At 34.7% G+C, this 23,188-nt stretch overlaps 1 protein-coding gene across 1 annotated transcript in view; it reads right to left on the minus strand.

Annotated features, from left to right (window-relative positions):
- JAK2 (Janus kinase 2) overlaps positions 1-19,927 on the minus strand; it is a 39,460-nt gene extending 19,533 nt beyond the window's left edge. The window contains exons 1-13 of the mRNA XM_085307331.1: positions 19,819-19,927; positions 19,328-19,451; positions 17,779-17,896; positions 17,136-17,281; positions 14,753-15,074; positions 12,085-12,204; positions 9,552-9,709; positions 8,116-8,227; positions 6,281-6,467; positions 4,501-4,628; positions 3,877-4,011; positions 2,413-2,500; positions 261-388 (exon numbers count right to left, since the gene is read on the minus strand). Of these exons, the coding sequence (XP_085163457.1) occupies positions 261-388; positions 2,413-2,500; positions 3,877-4,011; positions 4,501-4,628; positions 6,281-6,467; positions 8,116-8,227; positions 9,552-9,709; positions 12,085-12,204; positions 14,753-15,074; positions 17,136-17,281; positions 17,779-17,896; positions 19,328-19,451; positions 19,819-19,927 (1,875 nt within the window). The remainder of the gene's footprint in view (positions 1-260; positions 389-2,412; positions 2,501-3,876; positions 4,012-4,500; positions 4,629-6,280; positions 6,468-8,115; positions 8,228-9,551; positions 9,710-12,084; positions 12,205-14,752; positions 15,075-17,135; positions 17,282-17,778; positions 17,897-19,327; positions 19,452-19,818) is intronic.
- Between the last annotated feature and the right edge of the window lie 3,261 nt (positions 19,928-23,188).

Raw genomic sequence — 23,188 nt, forward strand, 5'->3', positions numbered from 1 at the left:
CTTCACAATAAACAAAGCATTGAAAGACAACGGAAAAATTCAAGTGCAAAGTGCACCCATTGTGTAAGGTACAATGGCCTGCCCTTGGCTATCCACTAACCTTACCTGGTGTATGCCCACCCTATTTTTAAATATCCCACCCGAATTCAAGAAAAATGGTAAGCAACCAGTTATTCTAGTTGTGTAAGCATGAAAATCTTGAATCCAGCCTGAAACATTTGAATCCAGTCATTAACAGAATAGAAGAATAAATCACCTACCAGAAAATGCATGGCTAATGCCAACTGTTTAGCTACTTCCAACTTCCACAAGATAGTGATAGCATTTTTATTCTTTTTCAAATATGTGTCCAAGGATCCAAATTTTACATATTCCTGTACGAGGATATCTGATTTAAAATGTTGAGAGAGAAACAATTAAAAACAACAAAAATAAATGGAATTTCAGGGCAGATACCATACTCTAGTATTGTACTTTTCTTTCTTTGTGCTTTTCTGTCAGCCACTTACAAATTCAAAGCTATATCACATCTGAATATTGTCACAAATATTCCAAGTTCTTTACACTTCTTCAAGGCATAAAAGTTCGCATATTTTCTTCCAAAACACAAAGTCATTTCTAAAAACATATTTTCAATAGTCTTTCTTTCACAAAATAGGCTAATCCTTAACAAATCTACTTAGCACCCTTCCACCCTCATGCTAAAAGTGAAATAAATGAGTTTGTAATAAGCATTGTTGTGTACAGCAATATCAGTGTAATAGGTATAATAAATCAATTTCCAGCTGTTCACTTCTTACTTGCTTACAGTCTGTACTTCGACTGAAAAATAGCATAATTTGCTGAAACAAGAGATGTTTCTCTTGMAAACGGGCTGGTAAGAGTTTATCTTGCATAGCACTGAAAACTTTTATATATTGATGACATATGCCTCCATGTAGTCACACAGTGAATAACCCAAGAAACAAGATCCATTTCAAAATGCTGTGTCTGTCAGCTTCAAAACACATTTTCAAATCATACGACCAAATTTTTGTCTTCAGTTGCAAGACATTCACGCTATAATACTACTCATTTACACTCTAAAAACACTGAAAACTATTGGAATTACATTTAGTTATAAAATATTTTTAGATTAATTTTATAACTAATAGACATTTTTACAACTATGTGAAGCAATTTTCATTAAATCTGTACATAAACTATATAAACTACAGCAAGTCAAACAGCCACTCTTGGTATTTCTTGGTAACTGCCTTTTACTAAACCATAGATTTAATAAACCTCCTTCGTCTTCAGAAATAAAATAGATTATGGCAGGCAACCATGCTCTGAAGGAGAAATAAGTAACTGTATCCATCCTCAGATAACTTTTTAAAAAATACATTGCATATCTAATAGGAATTTTTATATAGAGTTCTTAGAATGGATATGCTTATAGTATCATGAATAAACTAGGAAAACCAACTTGTGGGTGTATTTACAAAGAAACTCRTATGACAAGTTCTCAACCAATTATGGCTCTGTCTTTTCCAACCTCCTAATGGAAGCAACTCTTGATACAGAAAAAGTTCCCTCCAGCTATCATGGAAAAAAAGTGCAGATTCCCTCTATCTGAATGCAGAGCATGTCTTAACGTAACATATACACAGTTATGGTAAAATGATTCATTTTGTGATGAAAATAYGTCTTTTGCACAAACTGGCCCTGATACCAAACAGTTCAAGAAGAGAAAAGCTGCCAGAGTAAGCTCCACTAGTGTATATTTGAAGATAGTATACATGGAAGACCGGATCAACTGTTCAAAATTAAAATTTCATTTTAAGATGTTATAAATGCACCCTACTTCTGAAGATAATGCAATGACTGAGTTTATGTTTGCAAAGATTGTATTGAAATAATCAGCCATCATGTTTTTAGAACTGTATCTCTAAGTCAAACTTCCCACAATTACATTTTTTCTCACAAAGTCGACACGTGCACAGGTATTGGGCAGGAGTTAAATGTTTCTGATCACCACAAACGGTGATTTTCTTCGGCAGCCAACCACTTCTATTTTTAGTTGACCACAGTTAACAAAAATGTAGAGGGGAAAATTTTCTGGGGTATCAAATGCTAATTTCACAAGCTTTGCAAAACTTTCCGTTAACAAGATTTTCAGATGAAACAGATATGACAGTGAAACATTTGCAAAAGTTACTACTCACACTCACATTTACATAAGTTTTCCACATTTTCTCTGCTACCATAGTTATTTCAATTTGGTTTCAGACACTAAGACTTAATAAATATTCCCTTTCCAGTAGCATAAGTTTCCAGCAGCTGTGGTGTTTATTTTTTTCTTCTTTTACAAGGAACCGAGCACAAACTAATTACAGCTGTACAAAATTGGTATACATAAATTCTACTTACTTTCTTCTCCACAAACACAGACTCCATAATTTAATACTAAATGCTTGTAAGAAAGCTGGCTCATCATACTTGCTGCCTCAAAGAAGGACTTTGAGGAAGGAGAAGGAGAGAGAGAGAGAGAGAGAGAGAGAGAGAAATAGGAATGAAGACAAACCCAAAATACATTAATGATCTCTAACAAAATGTTCATTTTTTAAAACTATTTCAATTTGCATCTCATTGCAAACCTCCTGTGTAATACAAACTATATTCCTTGTTTGTGCATAAAACTTTTTTTAAAATTAACTGAGAATGCATACTCAAATGCATTCCGAAGAGTTCCCAATTTATTCCTTTACACAAAACTATTACGTTGAAGACGAGAAGTACTATATCACTCATCCAATACCGTAGACCTTACCTCCCCTTGTCAGTAAAGTTTCAGATGCTTTTATTACTTTAGTTGCTCACGATCCTTTTCAGTGGCCTGTCCAACTATGTCTTTTGTACAGATCACTCCCCTACTCAAAGTCAAAATTAGGTAATTTTCTTCTAATCAATTGTATTTACATTTCTTTATTCTTGGGGTCAACAGATTTTCACTTAACTTTAGAATATAAGTACATTACTCATTGAATTAAAATTAAAAATGCTAGGTGCTCTTTATTGCGTTATTAAAATGTCCAAAGTGCATGCCCTCATAGCTTGCAAATATTAGCTATCAGAATGTCTTTCTTTTTTGCTAATGCTTTAGTATTTTTTTTTTCATAGTTGAAAAATTTGCTAAACAATAGATTGGTTCTCTTTGTTCGCTGAAAAGGCTTCTAGGATATATAGGAATGTAATACAAAAATATAATCAAAATAGATAATAAATAGCCATATAAAGCTACATAATACATTAAAAAATACGATATTCTGTTAACTTTTTAAAACTTAAATTTTCACATACATAAGCTTAGGTTCAGTTGTGCTAACAGTGGTTTGGTCTCTGCAGAAGGTCTGTCTTGTTTGCTCACAGCTTCACTCAAGCACTTAAAGGCCTAATAGAGTATGGATGATTGTACATATAGGAAGTGTTTATCATATATACACACTTCCGATATTTATGACTTAATTTTAAATGTTTATTTCATTGAAAAATTAATATGATTACAAAAAAATGGCAAAAAGGCAACAGAAAAAAAAGTAACTGGAAATGTTGGTACTTCATTTGTATATAACAGAGAGGTCTGTGGCCAAACTCTCTCTTGTGCTGCCTGCATGGTCTCTCAGTGGACAGCTCAAAAATCCCTAAAGGATCGGGGGGAGATAAGATAGAGTATGTAAGTGTGCTTCCCAGAGCCAGTTCCAAATCTATCCTCTCAGTGTCATGAGGCCAAGAATAAACTCAGTTTTGAACAGTCCTCTACTATATAACAAATACTCCAAGTTGTTCACTGTAAGAAAAAATTGTTCCATATATCATATCAACAATCATACCAACCTCAGAGTAGTTTCTGTGTACTTTATCCAGAACCTTTAAAAGAACTTCAGTCTGATGGAGCTGTCCATAGTCTCCCACTTCTTTTCTTATACCTTTGAAAATCTTAGTAAATGTGCCCTGTCCAAGACTTTCTTCCTAAAAGACAGAAAAATCAGAAATCTCTGCCTGGCCTAGGAAAAATCTCAAACTTTCACCTAAACAAGTATATGCTAAATTTCACAGTTAACACACATCTTGAGTCAGACTGACAGGATTGAGAAACAACTACATTAGAAAGCACAGAACTTTTGCTTGACTTCTTGTGGATCTCAGAGAATGAACTGCTGCAACAGCTAGACAGCAGGGAGCTATTATTACTGAGAGATATTTAGACATCTGTAGGCACAGAGAAAACAATTGCTATTGCAGTCAGAAGGACATTTTTAGTAAGAGGGGGGAAAAAGACTATCTGTATTATAGGAAGGTTCTAAATATTCTTCCCCCCCACAAGTCTAAGGCCTAAAGAAAGATTACAGCAAAATTCCTTACTTCAGATAAGAGTATTTTAAGTATATACTGTGTTTTTATAAATTAGTATGTATAAAATCAATCACTTGCAGTGGACAATGCAATTAAAGGTCTTACAAATATCAAGTCCTCATTCCGGATTTTGTGAAAGACCATCTGGTTGACATTATTGTGTCTCTGTAGCGTAGGTGATGAAGGTACATCAGAAACACTATTGCTTCTGAAAACTAAGAGATTTGATTTATCTGTGAAGAAAATAGAGTAGGGAGAAAAAAAGAAAATAAAGCTGCAAAATATAAAACTATTAACAATATTATTTCAACGGAATTATTAATGAGAAAGAAAAGAGGCTATCATACCAAGAGAAATTCATTCAAAAGGTCACACAATATTTCAAAGATCTATTAAACAAATTCAAAATCTTTATTCTTTTAATCAGCAAAAAAGATTGGRGGGTTAGCTTTAGCTCAGTTAGTTAGAGCATAGTGCTAATAACGCCAAGGTCGCAGGTTCAATCTCCGTACGGGCCACTCGTTTGAGGGTTGGACTAGATGATCTCCAGAGGTCCCTTCCAACCTTACCAATTCTATGATTCTATGATTCAAGTTCATCAGCTATTTTTACTATTTTTGACAAGCACATTCTGAAAATACCCCATCCTCCTTCCACATCTTAACTTCTGCTGTATTTTGGATAACAATTGGGGTGGAAAAAGAGTATGTAAATTACCTTCTTACTTTATATTATGAAGTCTTTCTAACACAGACACTTGCACCTCTATGCCTCTCTAGAACTTGTAAGTATTTTTGCCTCTGGCAGCACTTTAGAGATCCTCATTGCCTCATATTTACCAGAATAATTATTCTTCAAGTGATCTTGAAAAAACTCTCGCTGGGGAGTGAAGCAAATCTGCTAGTGAAACCAAAGCTGACAGGTACACATTTGTAGGTAAATGTGTGCATGCATACATGATTATACTTATCCAGTACTTCATAATTCAGATGTACATATATTATTGTTTGAGTTCTATGGAAATAAGATTTTGCAATTTTTCTCTGTAACATGCACATGTACATTTACTTGTCAATTCTCTTCTAAACTTTTGAATACACTGGCTAATTTCAATCAAATTTGAAAGAGATAAAGACATGTATCAAATATTTTGTGCTCTTGCGTTTCTGTTTAAATACAGACTCAAAGAGAGAGGGGAAAGAGGCAAAGAGGGGAAGAGGCAAAGAGAGACACCTACTAATGCTCACTGTAAAAAAAAGAGGGCACACATTCATTATTAGAATGCATAAAAGAGAAAGCATGAATATCTAGGAAAAATCTTTAATATAAATTCAAGTCTGGTGAGATTTCAGAAAATCCTCTTCTCCACCAGGCATTCCATTTCATGTATGCTTTTCACTGTTAAATAAAGGTTGAAATCACATTATAGCCTTGGCATAGTTCAGTCAAGATGTCAAGCAAACTGAAAATCAGGTATTGTTTGTTCCGTTGCTTATGAAACTATCCAGTGAGAAGTGATAATATTTAGTAGCTGTGTCCTTTTCAAGACACAGCAACACTTGGCTGAAGAAGAAATGCTGCTGCACACAATCCACTGCAATTAAGAAAACAGTTTTACTTCAAATACAAAACTGTTACAGTTAACACAGTTAATTCCGGAAGATCATCTCCTAACCAAGTTAAGATACGGCAACCACTAGGACTGAAAACTCTACGATGAAGATGAACAAACAGGTAAGTGCAAAAAAACCCAACCAACCAAACAAAAGCCCACACAAACATATTAATCTACCTCCCTGGAAGTCAGTTAATCTATTTTTGCATTTTTAAATCCTCAAGCTAAAACTTTGACATACATGTTTAGAAATAAGTTACCATCTCTTACCTTTTGGTTTTGGAGGACAGCATTTGATAAACTGGAAAATTATGCTGTCTGAACGGACAGTTTCTGTCTGGTAACAGGTCAACAGATCCTTAAGATTACCAAAACTTCTTTTGGTTCCACTAAGATTATACTCTCCGTTCTCATTTTTTGTAATTAAGCAGTGCTTATAATCCGTGGCATTTTCACGCTGCAGATTTTTCATTAAAAAGAAATATTTACTATTTAGAAGATATTTATTATTTAAAAACCTTTTTTGAATATAGAGCACTATACTAATTAAAGAGAAAATCCRTCAATAGGATATTACCCTAATTTGTTGTCTTGATCTCACTATGTAATACTGATTGTGAGATACTATTCCCAAAGGAATTAGTGTGCTAATATTAAGAAAAACAAACATTACGAAATCTCCAACCATGGAGACTTCAAAGTAGAGAACAGATCTATCTTGCAAACTAGTAAGAAAAGTTGTTTCATCCTAAAAAATAATAATAATGTTAAAATAAAATTTTGCTGGAAGTAATAACCCAAATGCTCAAATTGAATGCCTGTTAGAAATGGCACTGATGAGGATAAACTCTTCTCACAAGCATTTGGAGATCTCAGCTGTGTTTCTATTTTCCTGTTGTCTACAGTGCAGTTTTAAGCACCTTGTTTCTAGCACAGATTCTCATTATGCACAGAACTATTTTTTGTTTTTATGATGAATCTCGAAAAGATCGCACCAGCCTTTTCTAAACAAGAGGATCTCTTAACACTGCTTCTATGTGCCTTCATATTAACAATGTGGAAAACGTTCCAACAAGTTCTGAATCTCAAAAGCCTTTTAATTGCTTGCCCAGAAATAATCAGAATGAGAAAAAAACTGGCAAGGTCAATTAATGGCAGACTTAGCTTGGTCTGGACACTCAGACTTTTGAAACTCAATGATCTCTTAGTCTAATAAATAAATAAATAAATAAATAAACAAACAAAAATTAAAAAAAAATCCCTTTCAGGTAAACTTTACTGACAGGACATACATTTAAAATGTAACTGAACTCAAAATGATTGATTACTTCTTCATCCAGACAGCAACTTTTTTTGTTGTTTTCAGAAATGTGCGTCTCTGATAATATTTAGTAAGTTTGCTAGCTTGCTGCAAACCACCAAGAAAACCTACATATTACCTCCCCTACTTATGAGCTCCCAAAGCCCTGCTAATTAGGAAAACAAAACCATGTAATTATATAACAGCAATATTGCACAGAGCAGAAGTACATCTGTCTCTTTAGTAGCATAAAAATTGCAGGCATTTCAAATGTGGTTTCCATTCTAGGTGACATCGTATGTCCAACAGATCTGTGTTGATATAACTGCTGCCATACAATGTTTGCCATACAATGTCCAGCACTGTGACGGAAAAGGCAAAAAACAAACAAAAATACCCCCAGAAACCCTCCCCAAACTAAGGAGGACCTGCAGAGAACTGACAGATCAGAGTTAACTATATATCTAGTCTAATCAAGCCCTAATCTGTTAGGAAAAGAATAAACAACAACAAAAACTAAAAAGCTATCACCACCAAAAACTACTTTGTCTCTAAGGATCACTGCACCCCTTCCAGAACTCTCAAGCTCTCTCCCTGCCAATTCCCTTGTGACGGTCAGCAGTCACAAATGGTAGAGACCATAATATGCTTCTTGCACGTTCAACAAAAATCATCAACTTGATGCAAGTAACTATAGAATCAAAGATTCTGAAGAGAAAACTCAGAACAATTTGCAGCATAGCTTCTGCTTACTATTATAATGCAATAAAGAGTACACAGATAATATTAAAGGCAGAATACCAACCTCTATAGCAAAGGTGAGGAAATACTTTTTAAAATCTTTAGGACTGCAACGAAGAACATAGAAGCCAGTCTGATTACCTGCTTTCTTCAGTTTACTAATAGCAAAGTCCATGCTATAATAAAAAGAAAAAAATGTTTAATACTACATAATTTCGAAAACTAACAACATCACAGACTAGCAAACACTAACAAACACTCAGATGTCTAATGTGCTGATGACAAAGTTCTCAGTTCTTTAGAATTTCACTTAAGCCAACTTTTTGGTCCCTTTATTTTACAATATTCAAAGTGGTTGCTTATACAGAGAGAAACATATTAAAAATTCTTACTACTGAAAACATCACAATTACTCACTTCATGAGAAACCTTAAAGTCTAAAGGAAATATATTTCTCTAGGCTTAAGATATGACTTTCAACTTTCATCATGGATGAAACTGTAATAAAAGCTGCCTCATACACATTASTATAATTTTCCCTGACTATTTCAGTTTAGCTCCACTAAGAAGGAATAAAATGGTTTGGAAATATTTAAACCCCTTGCATATCCTTCTCAGTAGCCCTAAAAAAAGGTCAAAATATGGCAATAGTCAAGGTCTGCCAGACACAAAAAACGTAATTAAAGTTTTATCTGCTACCATCCTCCTCCTACTTCATCTCTTCTGAGGATTTTAGCACCTCTCCTCTTTCTGTCCCTGGGAAATTTCCAAAAAGATCTACAGAGTAGGATTGTGTTAGTTTTATGCAACACAGGGYGACTTTCCTGCATATATCAGGATACCCAAGCTTTCCACATGCTGAAGAAAACAGCCATTTTATTCTGCCTTATTAAAGCACRGCTAAACTCAGCATTCATCCTTCTGTAAACAATAAAAAATACTATATCAACTGTTGAAAAAAAATCAATACAGGCACCAAATTCTCTCTCTAAAAACTGGAGAAAATAAAGAAACAACCAGCATTAAAAACAAATAGAACATCCAGTTTATGTAGCCAGCAGTTTCTTGTATTCCTTGCTCAAATACTGAAGCCAGTGCTAATTTGCCTTTTACTCTTTGCAACTCAGATACTATTTCTGCTGGAGGCTGCAGTGAAAACATGAGATTCCTTGTTTATTCCATAATACATTGTTGCCATGGTAATAACTAATTTTGTAAATTCAGCATCATGTCTTTACTGCCTTAGTTGGAGAAAAAGGGAATTCTAAAGGAAGAAAATCAGAATATTTCATTTTATTTTTCATAATACTTCAAGAAGACACCGTATTTTGCAAAGAAAAAAAAATTAAAGGAAAAAATCTGAAGCATTTTGTATATGTAACATATATGTAGCATATATGTAACAAATTTACTTCAAGATGTCCAGCATGGTTCACAGTTGGCTAAAGCTCATCTTTCAAAAGCAAAAGCACCTAGTTATGCTACTAGAAAATAGCTTACAAAATTGGCCCATGGCAGTTGCTTTGGATATTTTCAAGCACTGATGGTGGTGCTACTTCTTTACAGAGATAATGGTGGGCATCTGCAGTTAATCTGTAATATCCATCAATTAATGATACAAAGGAGAGTGCTTCTCTTAATGACTGAAATTCAGCCTCCTGTTGAATTTAGACAGAGAACAAAGACAGAAAGAGAGAGAGATTATTCAATTTGTAATAGGCAATACAAAATTCTTGGATATGGCAATAGCATAAAACATATAAATATAAGCATACACGAAATATACTCAGACTGTTTTTTATTACTGTTTGTATAGTTTAACTCGCAGGTGCACAAAAGTTGGTAGCAACCTTCAATGTCAAAATGAAGCACAAAATAAACAAATGTGCTGTAGAAAGCAGTCTAAACATATGAAATAGCAGAGGGATGCAAACAAGAGGAAATAGTTGAAAGGGAAAAACTGAACTGATACTGTTTAGCATGACAAACAGCTCTTACAATGGCATCACAGCCAAAATCAAATTTCCTACAGGAAAGACTCTGCTTATCAAAGATTCATGGGACTCTCCTCAATTAGCAAAGAAAAACCTGTAGAAAAGTACTTGACTGCAAATTCAATGAACAGACAGCAAAAACTGGCCTCCTGAGCTGGGTTATAGAGAGATCTTTGCCTACTGAACAACAAAAGAGGTGCAACAAAGGGCAGCTGGGTGGCTGATGATGAGGTCAAAGAAAAGCAAGGTGTTTAAAGGTCTATGTAGAATGCTTTGAACAGTCAAAGCGGGGCAAGATTAAATCCATCTGTAACATCATATTCATTACAGTCAACGATGTAAAAATCAGACTATATTCTGTTAGCTATCTATGGTTAGGTTTTTTTTCTGTTTGTTTTTTAAAACTTTTGATAGTTGTGTTAGAGCATTAAAGACTGCCCTTACTTTAACTGAGAAGTGGTACTGCATCATTTACAAAGTCACACTAGATTTCATTCAGTAATGTAGCCAAACAGAACAGGCTTCAGTATGTGCTCTAAAAACTCACACAGGACTTTGGAGACACCCTTAGTGGCTGAACATGATTCCAAGGCAACCTTCTTTTCCAAACCAACAAACAAAAAAGCTGGTGCTCTTGATCAAGAGACAAGAACTTGTATGGAGTCTTCACATTCCTTTTTAAAAGAGGACCTGCTAACAACTATATTTCAAACTGTTTCACCCACACAAATGCCAGATCTGGAACGCCAGCAATTTTAAACAATTTATGTATCCTTAAGCCACTGCGTCAAGTATATTTTTATAGGGGATTCTACCAGCTATATGAAAAGCTGAACTAAATTACAAATAGCAATAACTGTTGCATGTAAAGCGTCCACATGAAAGCATGGACCACCACACTTTAAAGCAAGGAAGTGCTGCTGCGCTACAAACTTCAACTCTGACTTACTCTATAATAGCAGTGGGTTTTGATAAGCTTTTAGAAAGTGAGTTTTTCCTCAGAAGTATAGGCACTGAAGTACCCAACTCTACCACTACAGAGAACTTTTAAAGAGAATTTTAAGAGTTCAAGGTTAAGAAAGCCTCCTCCATTTATCTGAAATAACTGTACATTCTAAACATCATATATACACATCACAGATATGCCAGCTACTCTTATGTTTTAATAAGATATTCTGAAAACAATTTCAAGTTCTTTGTAATTCTGCACTATTATTGCAGGAAATGAAATATATGAAATATAATGAAATACAAAGCAAAGCAAACTATATGACTTTTCCCCCAAAAAAGTGGCATTTGAAAGACAAGAAAATTAATTATTTCTCATTGAAATGTTTTGGGGGCTTTTTTTCTTACAGAAATGAAGAAGTGCTTAAACTGCACATCTACAACTTTTCCGTAACACAGGCAGCAGCTCTCCAGTCACACAAATGCCTGGGATGGGGAGTCCTGAAGCCACACAAATCACTCAAAGACAAAGGAAGAAACAACTATGTGGCAGTTGTATCTGCAAAGGGTGATTCACCTGCAATGCTAGAGTTCAGACTGAAGCAGTTGTGTGGTTTCTTTTTACATGCATGTATAAATAAATTTTCAAAGTGCTTCTTTAAAGTGTTTGAAATAGTAAAAGCTTTGATATTTATTTTGTTCCTATATTCCATTTCTGTGCATCATCACTCCTTCAGAGCATTTTGAAGCCTCTTTTCAATGTTGGTCACTGGCAGTTAGCTTTTCATGTCATCACACAAGTAGTATGCTAGATACCTAAAATCACATAGTCAGGTATAAGCGTCCAGAGGAAAGGACCAATCTGTGTATAAGAAATTCAGCTCAGCTGCAATTGTTTGTTTCTGCTTCAGTCAATGCAGACAACTTGGAACGCACATGATCTTCTCTGTTCTCATATAGTGCTTAAAAAGCTAAAATGCAGTTTCATCTCATTCTTAACATACATACATTAATACAATACCATAAATATTACAGCAATCAAAGTCTGCTCAAAACAACTTTTTTTTTAAACAAACTGCAAGTCAACAGACCAGATTCTTGCTGTCTTGCTTGTGAATGGTGACAATTCTTCTCTCACTAGAACCTTCCTGGCTTGCTTGCTTGATGCTGACATCAATGATATCAGGAAAATCACAGTATGTTTGTAAATCCTAGGAGAAAATATATATTGCTGATGTTATAACTAAAATTGCAATTAGAAATTTACTTGCAGCATTAGAATTCCTACAACTCTAAGCTAGTATTTCTACCACGTTACAGGAGGGAATTCAAAAAAGAAGAAATGAACCCCAAAATTGATGCTGATCTTTATATAGAAATACATGTGTAGTATCTAAGTAGAATTCTTTGTACTTCTTTAATACCTTGTATCTGCATCTCAACTCACTCACTCTGACAGTCTTCAGTCAGACCACTAAGGGTTAAGTCAAAATATACTGCTCGAAAGGAGACATGTCAATTTGAAAGTATAATTCCTGAAGAAGTAGTGCTGTTGATTGTGAAGTTACCAGATTTAATGCAACAAAATTTACATTTCCAAAACCTGAGCCTAGCAACAAAGAGGACTCAAAAATCTTAAATATGTCATTAAAAGAAAGAAAAGGATTTTGTGTTTGTAGAAACTTCACTAGGTGCATCAACAAAAAAAGGCACAAAGATCCAGAAATTGTGAAAGGAAATATCCATATAGGGGTTTTTGATTTAGGCATTTCATTGATCTGTACACTGGTATTTTGTGAGAATAAAGAATGTCATATTTTGAATAATCTCTTTTTAGGGGCTTTTCTTTGGGAATTTATTATCAGCACCCTGATCAGAGAGGTTTAGAGAGGCTATTAACAATACAAAATTTCATGGCTCCATTCAGAGGGATACAAGCAGCCAAATCTGGTTCTAGAAAGACATATGTAGCAGGAATAAACAAAGGATCTTAAAGAGGGTTCTCCTCCCAGCCATGATCATCACTGACTAAGTAACTGGAAGAATCTATACTAATCACATGCGAAGTAACAGACATACTGTCTTTTGATGACTAATCCAAAGTGTTTTTCTAACATGGTATTCCATGTCACTTCCTTCAGTCTTCCACAACAAAACCAAAATCAAGTCATATAGATCAAGGGCTCCTTTTCTTGCTTTCAGTAGAATTGTAGATGCTAAGTACCAACTTTATACAAAGATAGAGTTATATATTTAAAATAATTCTTCCAAAGTGAATAGTTTATTCACATAAGACTACTCGTTTACATGACTGCAACTTTTCTGCAAGCATATACTAAGTATGTACCGAGTCTTAAAGACTAGATCATCAGCCAGCATAAATCAGCACAAATGCACTGAAGTCCCTGAAGCTCTGCTAATAGTAGGCTGCTGGAAACGTGAACTGTGATAACACTTTTTTCCTCTACCTACCCCAAATATGTTATTCCTACCTTCAAAACGTAAACATCTTGTTCCAATTCAATACTTCAGTAAAGTTCATCAGTACATTTGATGAAATAGGAGGTATGATCACACTTCTGGACAGGTTTATTCCATTACTAAGTTTTCATAACCAATCATTTGTACACAGTTTCTGTATTAGTGCAAACATATGCAGCCTCCTTCACATCTCATCAGTAAATGGGGAGGATAACATTTATGAACTATGAAAAGTAATTTTAAAATCTATGTGAAAAAGATCAATTTAAATACTATTCTTATTAGAGGCTTTTTTGTCATGCACAAACAGCATAACATGTAAAAATTTTTATAAAACAATTTATGAAGTTATGTATACAAATGCGGTATAAAGACACCAGATGACTTAAATCAACTTGCAAAATCTTGCAAGTGCAGTTGGCACTTACAGGCAACTTAATAAAGGTAAAGGGGTGACATATAACGAAGGGTCAGGTAACTGAACCTAGTACAGATCTAAAACTGTTATTAAAAAAAAGTTTAAAAAACTAGGAATGCAATTTTTTTAATACAATAAAAAGCTATTTTTACAAATTAYTATAAACCTTTGCAAGAATATAACCTATTTCATAGTTTGGTCTTGACTGCTTTATTCCAACACTCAAGTGTTATCTGATGAGTAAGTAACAAATTCTGGTTAATCTGACCAATGAATAGTCACGCTGGTATATCATACACAGAGTGAAACAAAACTGTTAAGTAAAGATGTAACTGCATATGATTACTACAAGTTATTGAACATTTAGCTTCTAATTCCTGAACAAAATGTATATGGACCCTGCAGTCATAGAAGTCATTTTAAATTTGTTAGCTCAGATGTTGGTAGAAGTTTAACTGCAGTAGGAAGAATGTATAGGCAATTTTATCCTGTTTTCCTTCTTAAAACTCCGATCTCAAGGAGTTTGAGGGCAGTATGCATTTTACCAGTTCCTGAATCCAGGCCTCTTACTTTTTTAAAATCAGTTTTTACAATAGTAATGGTCCAACCCTGAATTTTTCATTTGTTAAACTATTTACTGTTGAAGTATTGTCTTTTATGTAATACATTGATTAAAAACTAATTTTAAAATGCTATCCTGTTTAAGACAACACAAATTTATGTGAACCTCAGCTACACAGAAATTTTATCATCACTGTGAAGTCAATTTTAACAATAAGAACTTCTAACATAAGCAAATCGCTATTACATGATAAATGGCAAAATTAAAATAATAAGGCAGCTGCATTCAAAGAGATTACCTGTTCTGCCAGTGTCTCACAGTCCTTAAGTTTTCCTCTTGAGCACTGAATTCCACCATTTCCAGTTATTACAATGGTTGCAAAACTCTCCTCTCCAGAAGGATCTCCACCAGGCTCTTTTACTTCAAAAACCTCTGAATAGAAGGCAGACTGAAGGGTTTCCAGATTTATAAGATACTTAAGTTTCAAGTTTCTGGCGGTAGCTTTGCATTGGCCAAACTGTTGTATAAATTTGCGGAACCTGTACCTTATTCTCTTTCGTGTTAAAATGTGGTAGTCTTGAATTTTTGCTCGAACACATTTAGGCAAAAATGTTTTGTAGCTGTGAATATACAACCATCAAAAAAAAAATCTAATTTTATCCACTGATCTACCAAAAAATAACCATTTCTGTGCTAAAAATGTCAACATGTAAATACTTTCTTCCTTAAATGTAACATTTTTTAAAACGAAGCATAACAAAGGTCCTTTCTTCAGTCTGTATTTTATTATTTCAAATACACACCTATCTCTTCTTCCATTTTTTCCTTTTTTTCATTCAATTTCAACATATATTACATAGATGCACTTCCCATAATACAGACATTTGTGTTTCAGTCATTACTGAAGTTTTGATGAAAGACAATAGAAGAAAACTCCAAGTTAAACATTAGGTAATTGCTTTGTTTGGTATAGAAGCTGGAAAGGGGTAAATAGGATGGCAAATAACAGGGACAGCGACAGTCAGATTTTCTGGTTGAAAATACAAACCAGCTGATTCTCATTTAAGTTTCCTATACCACAATCTATATTCTATCTAGGGTAAAAAGTTGTTTGACACTCACAACCAGCTGATCAGTTTGCTTGCCTATTCAACCCTTTATGCAAAATTTCATTAAGAGACAGACAAGAAGAATTAATTATCAAGCACAGACAGAATTAACTTAACTGGAGTGGAAATTGATTAGGAAATGAAATAGAAGATGAAGGCAAAAGTATACAATTCTTTCTTCATCTGAAACTTCACTATAAAGGTCTTCTTTCAGGCCACCTACATCCCTGTGCCTAGTGACACAGTCTATGGGAATGAAACACTACTCATAGTACAGATATACACAAGTATATAGGATTAGATGGGATGCTTCTGAGAGTGCTGAAGAAGCTGGTGTTACATATATGTATGTTATTAGGGAGACTGATATCCCTTCATCTTTGAAAGCTCATGGCAATCAGGAAAGGTTCCTACACCATACTCTTCAGGAAGAGAAAGAAGGAGAATTTGAGGAACTACAGGCGAGGCAGCCTAGCCTCAGTTCTCAAGGAGGATTATGGAGCAAGTCTTCCTGGAAGAGCCATATACAAGCACATGATGAAAGAAAATCAGGAATAGACAACATGGGTTTGCCATATTCACGCATGAATAACTTGACTGCCTTTTATGATCTGACAGAAATTTCAACAAAGCAAATGAAGTCCTGCACCTGGGACAGCATTATCCTATGCAACAGTACAGGCTAGGGGCCAACAGACTGGGAAATAGTTTTGCAAAAAAGACACGGGGATCCTGGTTGAGTATGAGTCACAATGCATCTCTTAAGGTGATGAAAGCTAAGCATATATGAGACTGCATTAATAAGAGCCTAGACAGCAGGTAAAAGGAGCTGATCATCCTCTTCTTGCTTGTGAAGTCACATATGAACTTCCTCTATCTGGTTTTGGTCATCCTAGTACTATAGTGATTTTAGCTGAAAGCCATCCAAGMCAGTTAAGGGCCTAGAGCACATTATATTAGACAGGAGGCCTAGGGGAGCATGATTTGGCAAGAAGTTGGCTAAAATAGGGGGCTTTTAATTACAACCACCTGTTAGATGAAGATAGTAAAGAAGATGGAATCAGGCTATTCTCAGATGCACACAATGAAAGGGCAAGAGGCAATRGACACATAGCAAAACAAGAGAGATTCAGATTAGACAAGGAAAAAAATCCTCCCGCAATGAAAATGATTATATGCAGGACATAGCTGCTCAGATATATGGTAAACATCTTTGTCCTTGGAGATGTTCAAAACTTGAATGGACAAGGCCCTGAGAAACTTAATCTAACTTTGAAATTGGCCCTGATCTGAACATGGGGTTTGATTTGATGACTTCTAAAGGTCTCTGCCAATACAAATTATTGCTTATATCATTTTCCACATAAGCAGCTGCTGTCTGTCCATATACCCACAAACCTGAAGAATAGGAGTCATCATACAGGCCTTCCATTAAATTTGCAGTTTACACTACAAGTAAATTTACAGAATCACTCTACTGGGGTAGAGGGGGGATATCGAACAACTCCACCCAGATGCTATTGTGTTTCAGGTGCCATGTAAATGTAATACAGTTTTGAAGCATGGAGTTACCTGACTGAATTGTAAATAGCAAGTGGGGTTTGGTCCTTCTCTTTGGCTACTCTCATCATATCCAGAACAGCCATCCCAAGGCATTCCTCTTGCGTTTCATGAGTAACAGGCATTTGTATCCATCCATTCAAAAAATCATCTCGCCACTGAGAAAGCAGGATATGAGAAATCAAAATACAACTTTTGCATTGCTGTTTAACAGTAAAATTTTTTAAATGACTGTATTCTTCTGACTGAACCTTTTGTCTCCAAATAGTTGCACATATTCATATTGGATACTTGCTACCATCAGGCTGAGTAACATTGCTCCTAATATTTTACTGTCGAAGTCCAACAGGACTTCAATATGGAGAAGCTGATGTCCCACATTTTATCAGTTCAAAACGAAAGTTGCACTGAAAGACGTCCACATGCCAGTGGCACGAGAAAGGAGATACAGTCTGTCACTGATCTCTCTTCAACAATCATTTGAGTTTCCTCTCTCGAGGAATACAGTATGACTCTGAATTTCATTTTTGTATTTAGAGTGGGCTTCAAGCAGTCAAAAGAGCCTACAAAGCTACTATGAAAAGCTGTGAAAGGGAGCAAAGATTAACAACCTTTACCAATAAGATTAGGGGGAGGTAGGAGGAAAAAATCATACCTGTGCAAATAGGTAAGACATGACAATATCATCAAGAACAGGGCTTTCTGCACCCCGAAGAATGCCATACCGATATGCTCTGCTTGTGCCATTGCAATACCAGTGGGGAAAATAAAACCTGTTAGAAAATATTTAGGTAAATATCAATAAACAAATACTTTAATTATCAATACCACCCATTTTCTCTTTCACAGACTTGTAGTTAGTGCCAACTGGTGTAGAGGGCCAATATGAAGCCCACTGAGTCAACAGAAGGCTTTGGATCCAGTTTTCAGTGTCTTGAAGCACAGCATTTAAATAGGGTGAAAAGCTGGACTAACAAGAGCTAACAGCTCTGCAAAGTAATTATTATTGATCAGAATAGAGAGACTCTTGTGTTACTGTCTTGCAGTTTCCTTTGAGATGGGGCTACACAGACTGGTCAGGAGAAAAAAGGAGAAAAAAAATCACACCCTGGGATCAAGAGTCTCAAAAATCGTCGTTTTGAATAGAATTTATGGGACATCTCATCCCTTGAAAAATTCGGAAGGGGACAAGATTATGCTTCACCTAAGCAAACCACATAGCAGTAACACCAAACACAACAGTCCTCTCTACTCAAGCTCTCACTTGAATATAATGGTTTGCAATGGGATCTTTAAACTTTTTCTACTGCATCTACCAAAGTTCTTGAAATGATCAAATCATATATATTTAGACTACTAAATAAATTAAAAAAAAAAAAAAAAAAAGTGATTTTACAGTGAGTTTTATGTACAGCATTGGAGAAGTTAATAAGGGTATGTCAGATTAAAACAACATTGAAACAGCTTGCCCAGAGAAATAGTGTAATCTTCACAGCTTTCAAGTATTGAGTAGACAAAATCCTGACCTAGTGGTAATGACATTCCGTTTTGAACAAAGGGTGGACCAGATGACCTCCAAAAGTCTTTTCCAACAAATATATTAACAGTTCTATGCAATTTCTAGAAATTTATATTACTATACTAATGAAATGTACAAACTAAGGAAACTTTTTCAGGGTCTCAATTTGCAGCTAATTACCAAAGGAATAATCAGACCACATTATGTAATTCAAAGAAATGAGTTCCTTTAGTATGAAAAACTGTGAATAGAGCTTTAAAATTCCACTTTCAAAAATCAGATTAGACCCAAATAGTTCTATTGCAGACATCCTACAGACTACATGAGACAATTTTACATCTCAAAACTCCCAGTAATTCCAAACAGATAAGCACACAGGAGCTCAAATGGAGAAAAAATTTTAAGAGATTATTAAGAAAAAAAATATATTTTTACTTCTATTTTATTTTTATTGTGTGTTTCTTCAACCTGAAATGGCAAACAGTAATCTGTGGAATGACAGCAGATAAAAGTACATTATTTAAACCTACTCGATTTTATTATTTTATCTGTATCTTTTACACAGATCTTTCCAACAATATGCCCATATGTTTTTTCGAGACACTATCAAGTATCTTACTGTTTTTTTTTTTTTCTATATAGCTTTTGCATTAATGGGAAAAGAGTTACATTTGCGTTTTATTACCTTATTCGGTAAAGTAGAGTGAATCTAGTTGTTTCATCCACATGGAAGATGTGATTTGGGGGATACCAAATTCTCTCTGTTTTACTCATGAGTGCGAACATGTTATGATACACTGGCATGATACCTGAACAAAGAACAGAGAAATAAACATTTGTAAGGAACCATTTTTACACAGAAACAGCCTTTTTAAAAAAAAATTTTTTTGCATGCTAGCAGTAGCAATTTGACAAATTCTCGAATTATTCACTGTGCTGCTCTGTCACTGGCAGTACCATTGCAACCAGCACCCTATAAAGTGCAGGTCATTTTTGTCAATCTATTTTCTCATTCTTCCTTTATGTTCTCTTACTAAAAACTGTATTCACCTGCTATCCTATACTTTATGCTTAGATTACCAAATTTTCTCAGAATGGCATTTAATGCAATAGGCACTCAACCTCCTTGTTTAATTAAGAAATAGCAGTGAAGAACAGTGCATTGTCTTTACTTACTTTTTCCAAAAACAGATCCAGGCCTTGATCTTATGTTTTTATACTGAAGGAAATTTAAATGCAAAGTAATACAAAGAAAATCATCACGACTAGGACAACCACACGCCATCTACACTTCATTAGCTCAGTTAAGGACAAAATAAACAAGTACTGTTAACTACACAAAACTGGAAAATAATTTTCCCAAAACAATTCAGAATTGTTTTAACAAGAACTAACAACCAGATCTACTCAATCACAAACTACAGAAATCAATTTGTTGTATTTGGAAGGACATTTCCTGTCTTCTGTGTTTCGTTGTAAAGAACTATAATATCAAAGAAACTAAGATGTATTCTAACACTTTAAAGGAAAATAACATTTCTCACCTCGTTTCCTTCCCCTCTGTTATAGTAAATGTTGTCACTATAGAAGATAAGTGGGTCAATATGATTCAAAACAACTACCTGAACGAGCAATATGAAACATGAGCCTTATTTATGTAGCTTTGTAACACAGAACTAACTGAATTTTCTGCAAAAGGAATATATGAAAAATAGTTAAGTCCAACTATGTTTAACTGCTGTTAAAAAATATTCAGAGCAATAGCTGAGAACACTAAGGAAAAAGATTCCTTAGTTTCATCTTGGTTAATCAAGGATACAGAAAGCATAAACACAGAGAAGGAACACAGAACTGTTCTGGCACAAAAACACTGTTCAAAAGTCTGTCAGAGAAATTAAAGAGATTTAAAAAAAAAAGCATTAAAAACAGAGAGATAAGGAAATTGACAAAACAGAGGCTCCAAGTTTAAACACACTCATAATTTCAAAAAGTAGGCATTTGATGGAACTTAAAGAGAATATTTAACATACAAAGTAATGTTGTTCAGAGCTCAGGCACTAATAGAAACATATTTAGTCAGAACAAAAAAGTTCCAACTGAGATGCAAAAAGGATCACTATCAGTATAGCAAGCGAAGTGTAGAGTAAGCCTGCCCTGCAAACTAAGACATAACTGCAATCTGTACACATAGCAGTTAAAGCATATGAGTTCAGGCATCCAAAGGATTTCCCAAGAAACTGAAGACCACACCACTATAGCTGTGTTGAAATCACGACCCAGCTAAGCTACTTTAAAGTGAATTCAGTTATCATTACATCAATTTCAGTGACATCACCAAACTGCAGAACATACATCCCTCCAAAACAGAATAGATGACATACAATTAAATTCTCCTCCTTAAGTGAAAATGAGTAACATAATCTATTACAGAAGCTGCAAGAACAGCTTAATACAGCTAAAAATCTGACTAAAACGGAATATAGTAAAGGCAATACATAGTAAATTTATCTCTGAAAATATATCCTGCAATAGGAGTGAAATCTAAGTAAATGAAGATTGTATGTTCCAAGGAAAATACTTTCTTCCAGTGCTCTCTTAGTGCCATGAAAAACAATACAGAAGATACATTCAAATCCAAAGCTTGCAGAAACTGGGAATGCTTAACAAGGAAACTTAAGAAAATAAGAAACCCTTTGTTAAAACCATCTAAAAAACTTTCATATATTTATAAAATAAATATTCACCTTGATTCCTTAATCAAGTTTAGCATTTTGCCTCTGTCCTAACTCTTTTATTTCTGTCCAGACTTTCTGAGGAACAATTTGGGTTCAAAACAGTGGTTTTACACCTCACATGGCACAGTATGATGCTATTCTGCCTTCCTTCTTCATTTCACCCATTTTCCTCTCTATAAAGTAGAGAAGGGTGAGCCATAAAAAAACTTGATGTTTTCACTGTATGCTCTCAAGAAGATATCTCTGTACACAGGGATGGTTTTAAACAAATGAATTGAAGAATAATTTTGAAAAGAAGCTAAGATGGGGTGGTGTAAGGCCCATAGTCCACAGGATGTGACCTTAAGACTTTAAGAATGTGAAGTCCATGAGTATACTGAAAGGAAGTCAAGGAATACAAAAAGAAATACAATATATATAAAACATGCATACACTGGAATTTGTCACTGTCATGAAAGCTAATGGTAACTGTATTTTACATAGAAATAAAACAAAAATGTAACACACTCAGAAAGAAAAACCATTCTGTTACTTTTACAACCCCCCCCCCCCCCAAAAAAAAAAAAAAGACTGTGATTTCAGTCTTTTGGATTGCTGAAAAAACTTTTTAACAAAATCATCTATTGAGCTTGAATTTATTTGAGAAAACAGAACAGCAGATAAAAGTGGCTAACAAATTCTGTATTTTGAAGGAGCTTTACAGAATCAGAGAAGCAGTCAGACTGTTTCCTATTTTAAGGCAGAATCAGCTTTATCCCTGCTAGCACCTGTTTTTCTTAATGATTTCCAACAGCGAGAACTCCACAATCAGCCTTAGCATTACATGCCAATGGGTCAACATCATGTGACTGACGAGTACGTTCATACTCAAAACATGGACACAGTCACGAGTGGAGAGCAGAGCTGCTGCAGGACCTAAGGACTCTAAGGGAGGAACACTATCAACTCTTCAGCAGCACCAGAGTTTTAATTTGCTTTGTGTTTCCTGGTTGCAGGTACAGTCTGAGAGAGGACAGATGCCACAGTACTGGAGCATGCTACAGTGTTGTGTATCCATGAGATGGAAATGCTGAAATTTGGAAAATGGGTTAAAGGCATAAGACTTGACAGCATGGAAGGATGAACTGCAACCATTGACAAACTGTATTAAAACTTCTTATACTTGAAGAGGGAAGGAGATACTAGTCTAGTCTACACATCAAACAATAAGACAAGCAATAAAATGTGACACTCAGGGTAGGTCATAATGAAACAAAACCATGTTTATGTTAAAGCAGGCAAGATACTTTTATTTTTCACTCATATAATTCAGCTGAAGGAATAAATCAATGCAGTGTTATCTTAGAAATTAAAAGAAAATTATTAATGATTCTGGTAAGTTACATTTTATAAATGGCTTTTTTAACTGACTCCACAGGATTGAACAGATTTTGTAACTATCTGGTCTGTTGATTAAAATGCTAAAACCATTTACAAGAATATTTTACTGCAAATTACTGGTACAGAATAATTGCACCAACACAGTATACTAAACATACTTACTTTCTGGATAAAAGTACATACATCCAAAATTTAAATTCAAAGACTTGAGATGTCCCAAGAAAACTGTATCTGATCAGCCCATTCTGCAACAAAACTCATGTCATGCTTTTTTATTCTACCTACCAATTTTTAAAAACAGCTTTACAAATTCTTTAAAAATTTTTATTTTGAGTTAAACTGAACCTATGAACAAACACTTTACACTGTTATATAAATAATTCCCTTGTAAAATATTACACCAGGTCTGCTTTATCCCTGTCTCACAGCAC

Source organism: Rhea americana, unplaced genomic scaffold (genome assembly GCF_003343005.1).
Source record: "Rhea americana isolate MKP2758 unplaced genomic scaffold, rheAme1 scaffold_103, whole genome shotgun sequence".
NCBI classification, from domain to species: domain Eukaryota; kingdom Metazoa; phylum Chordata; class Aves; order Rheiformes; family Rheidae; genus Rhea; species Rhea americana.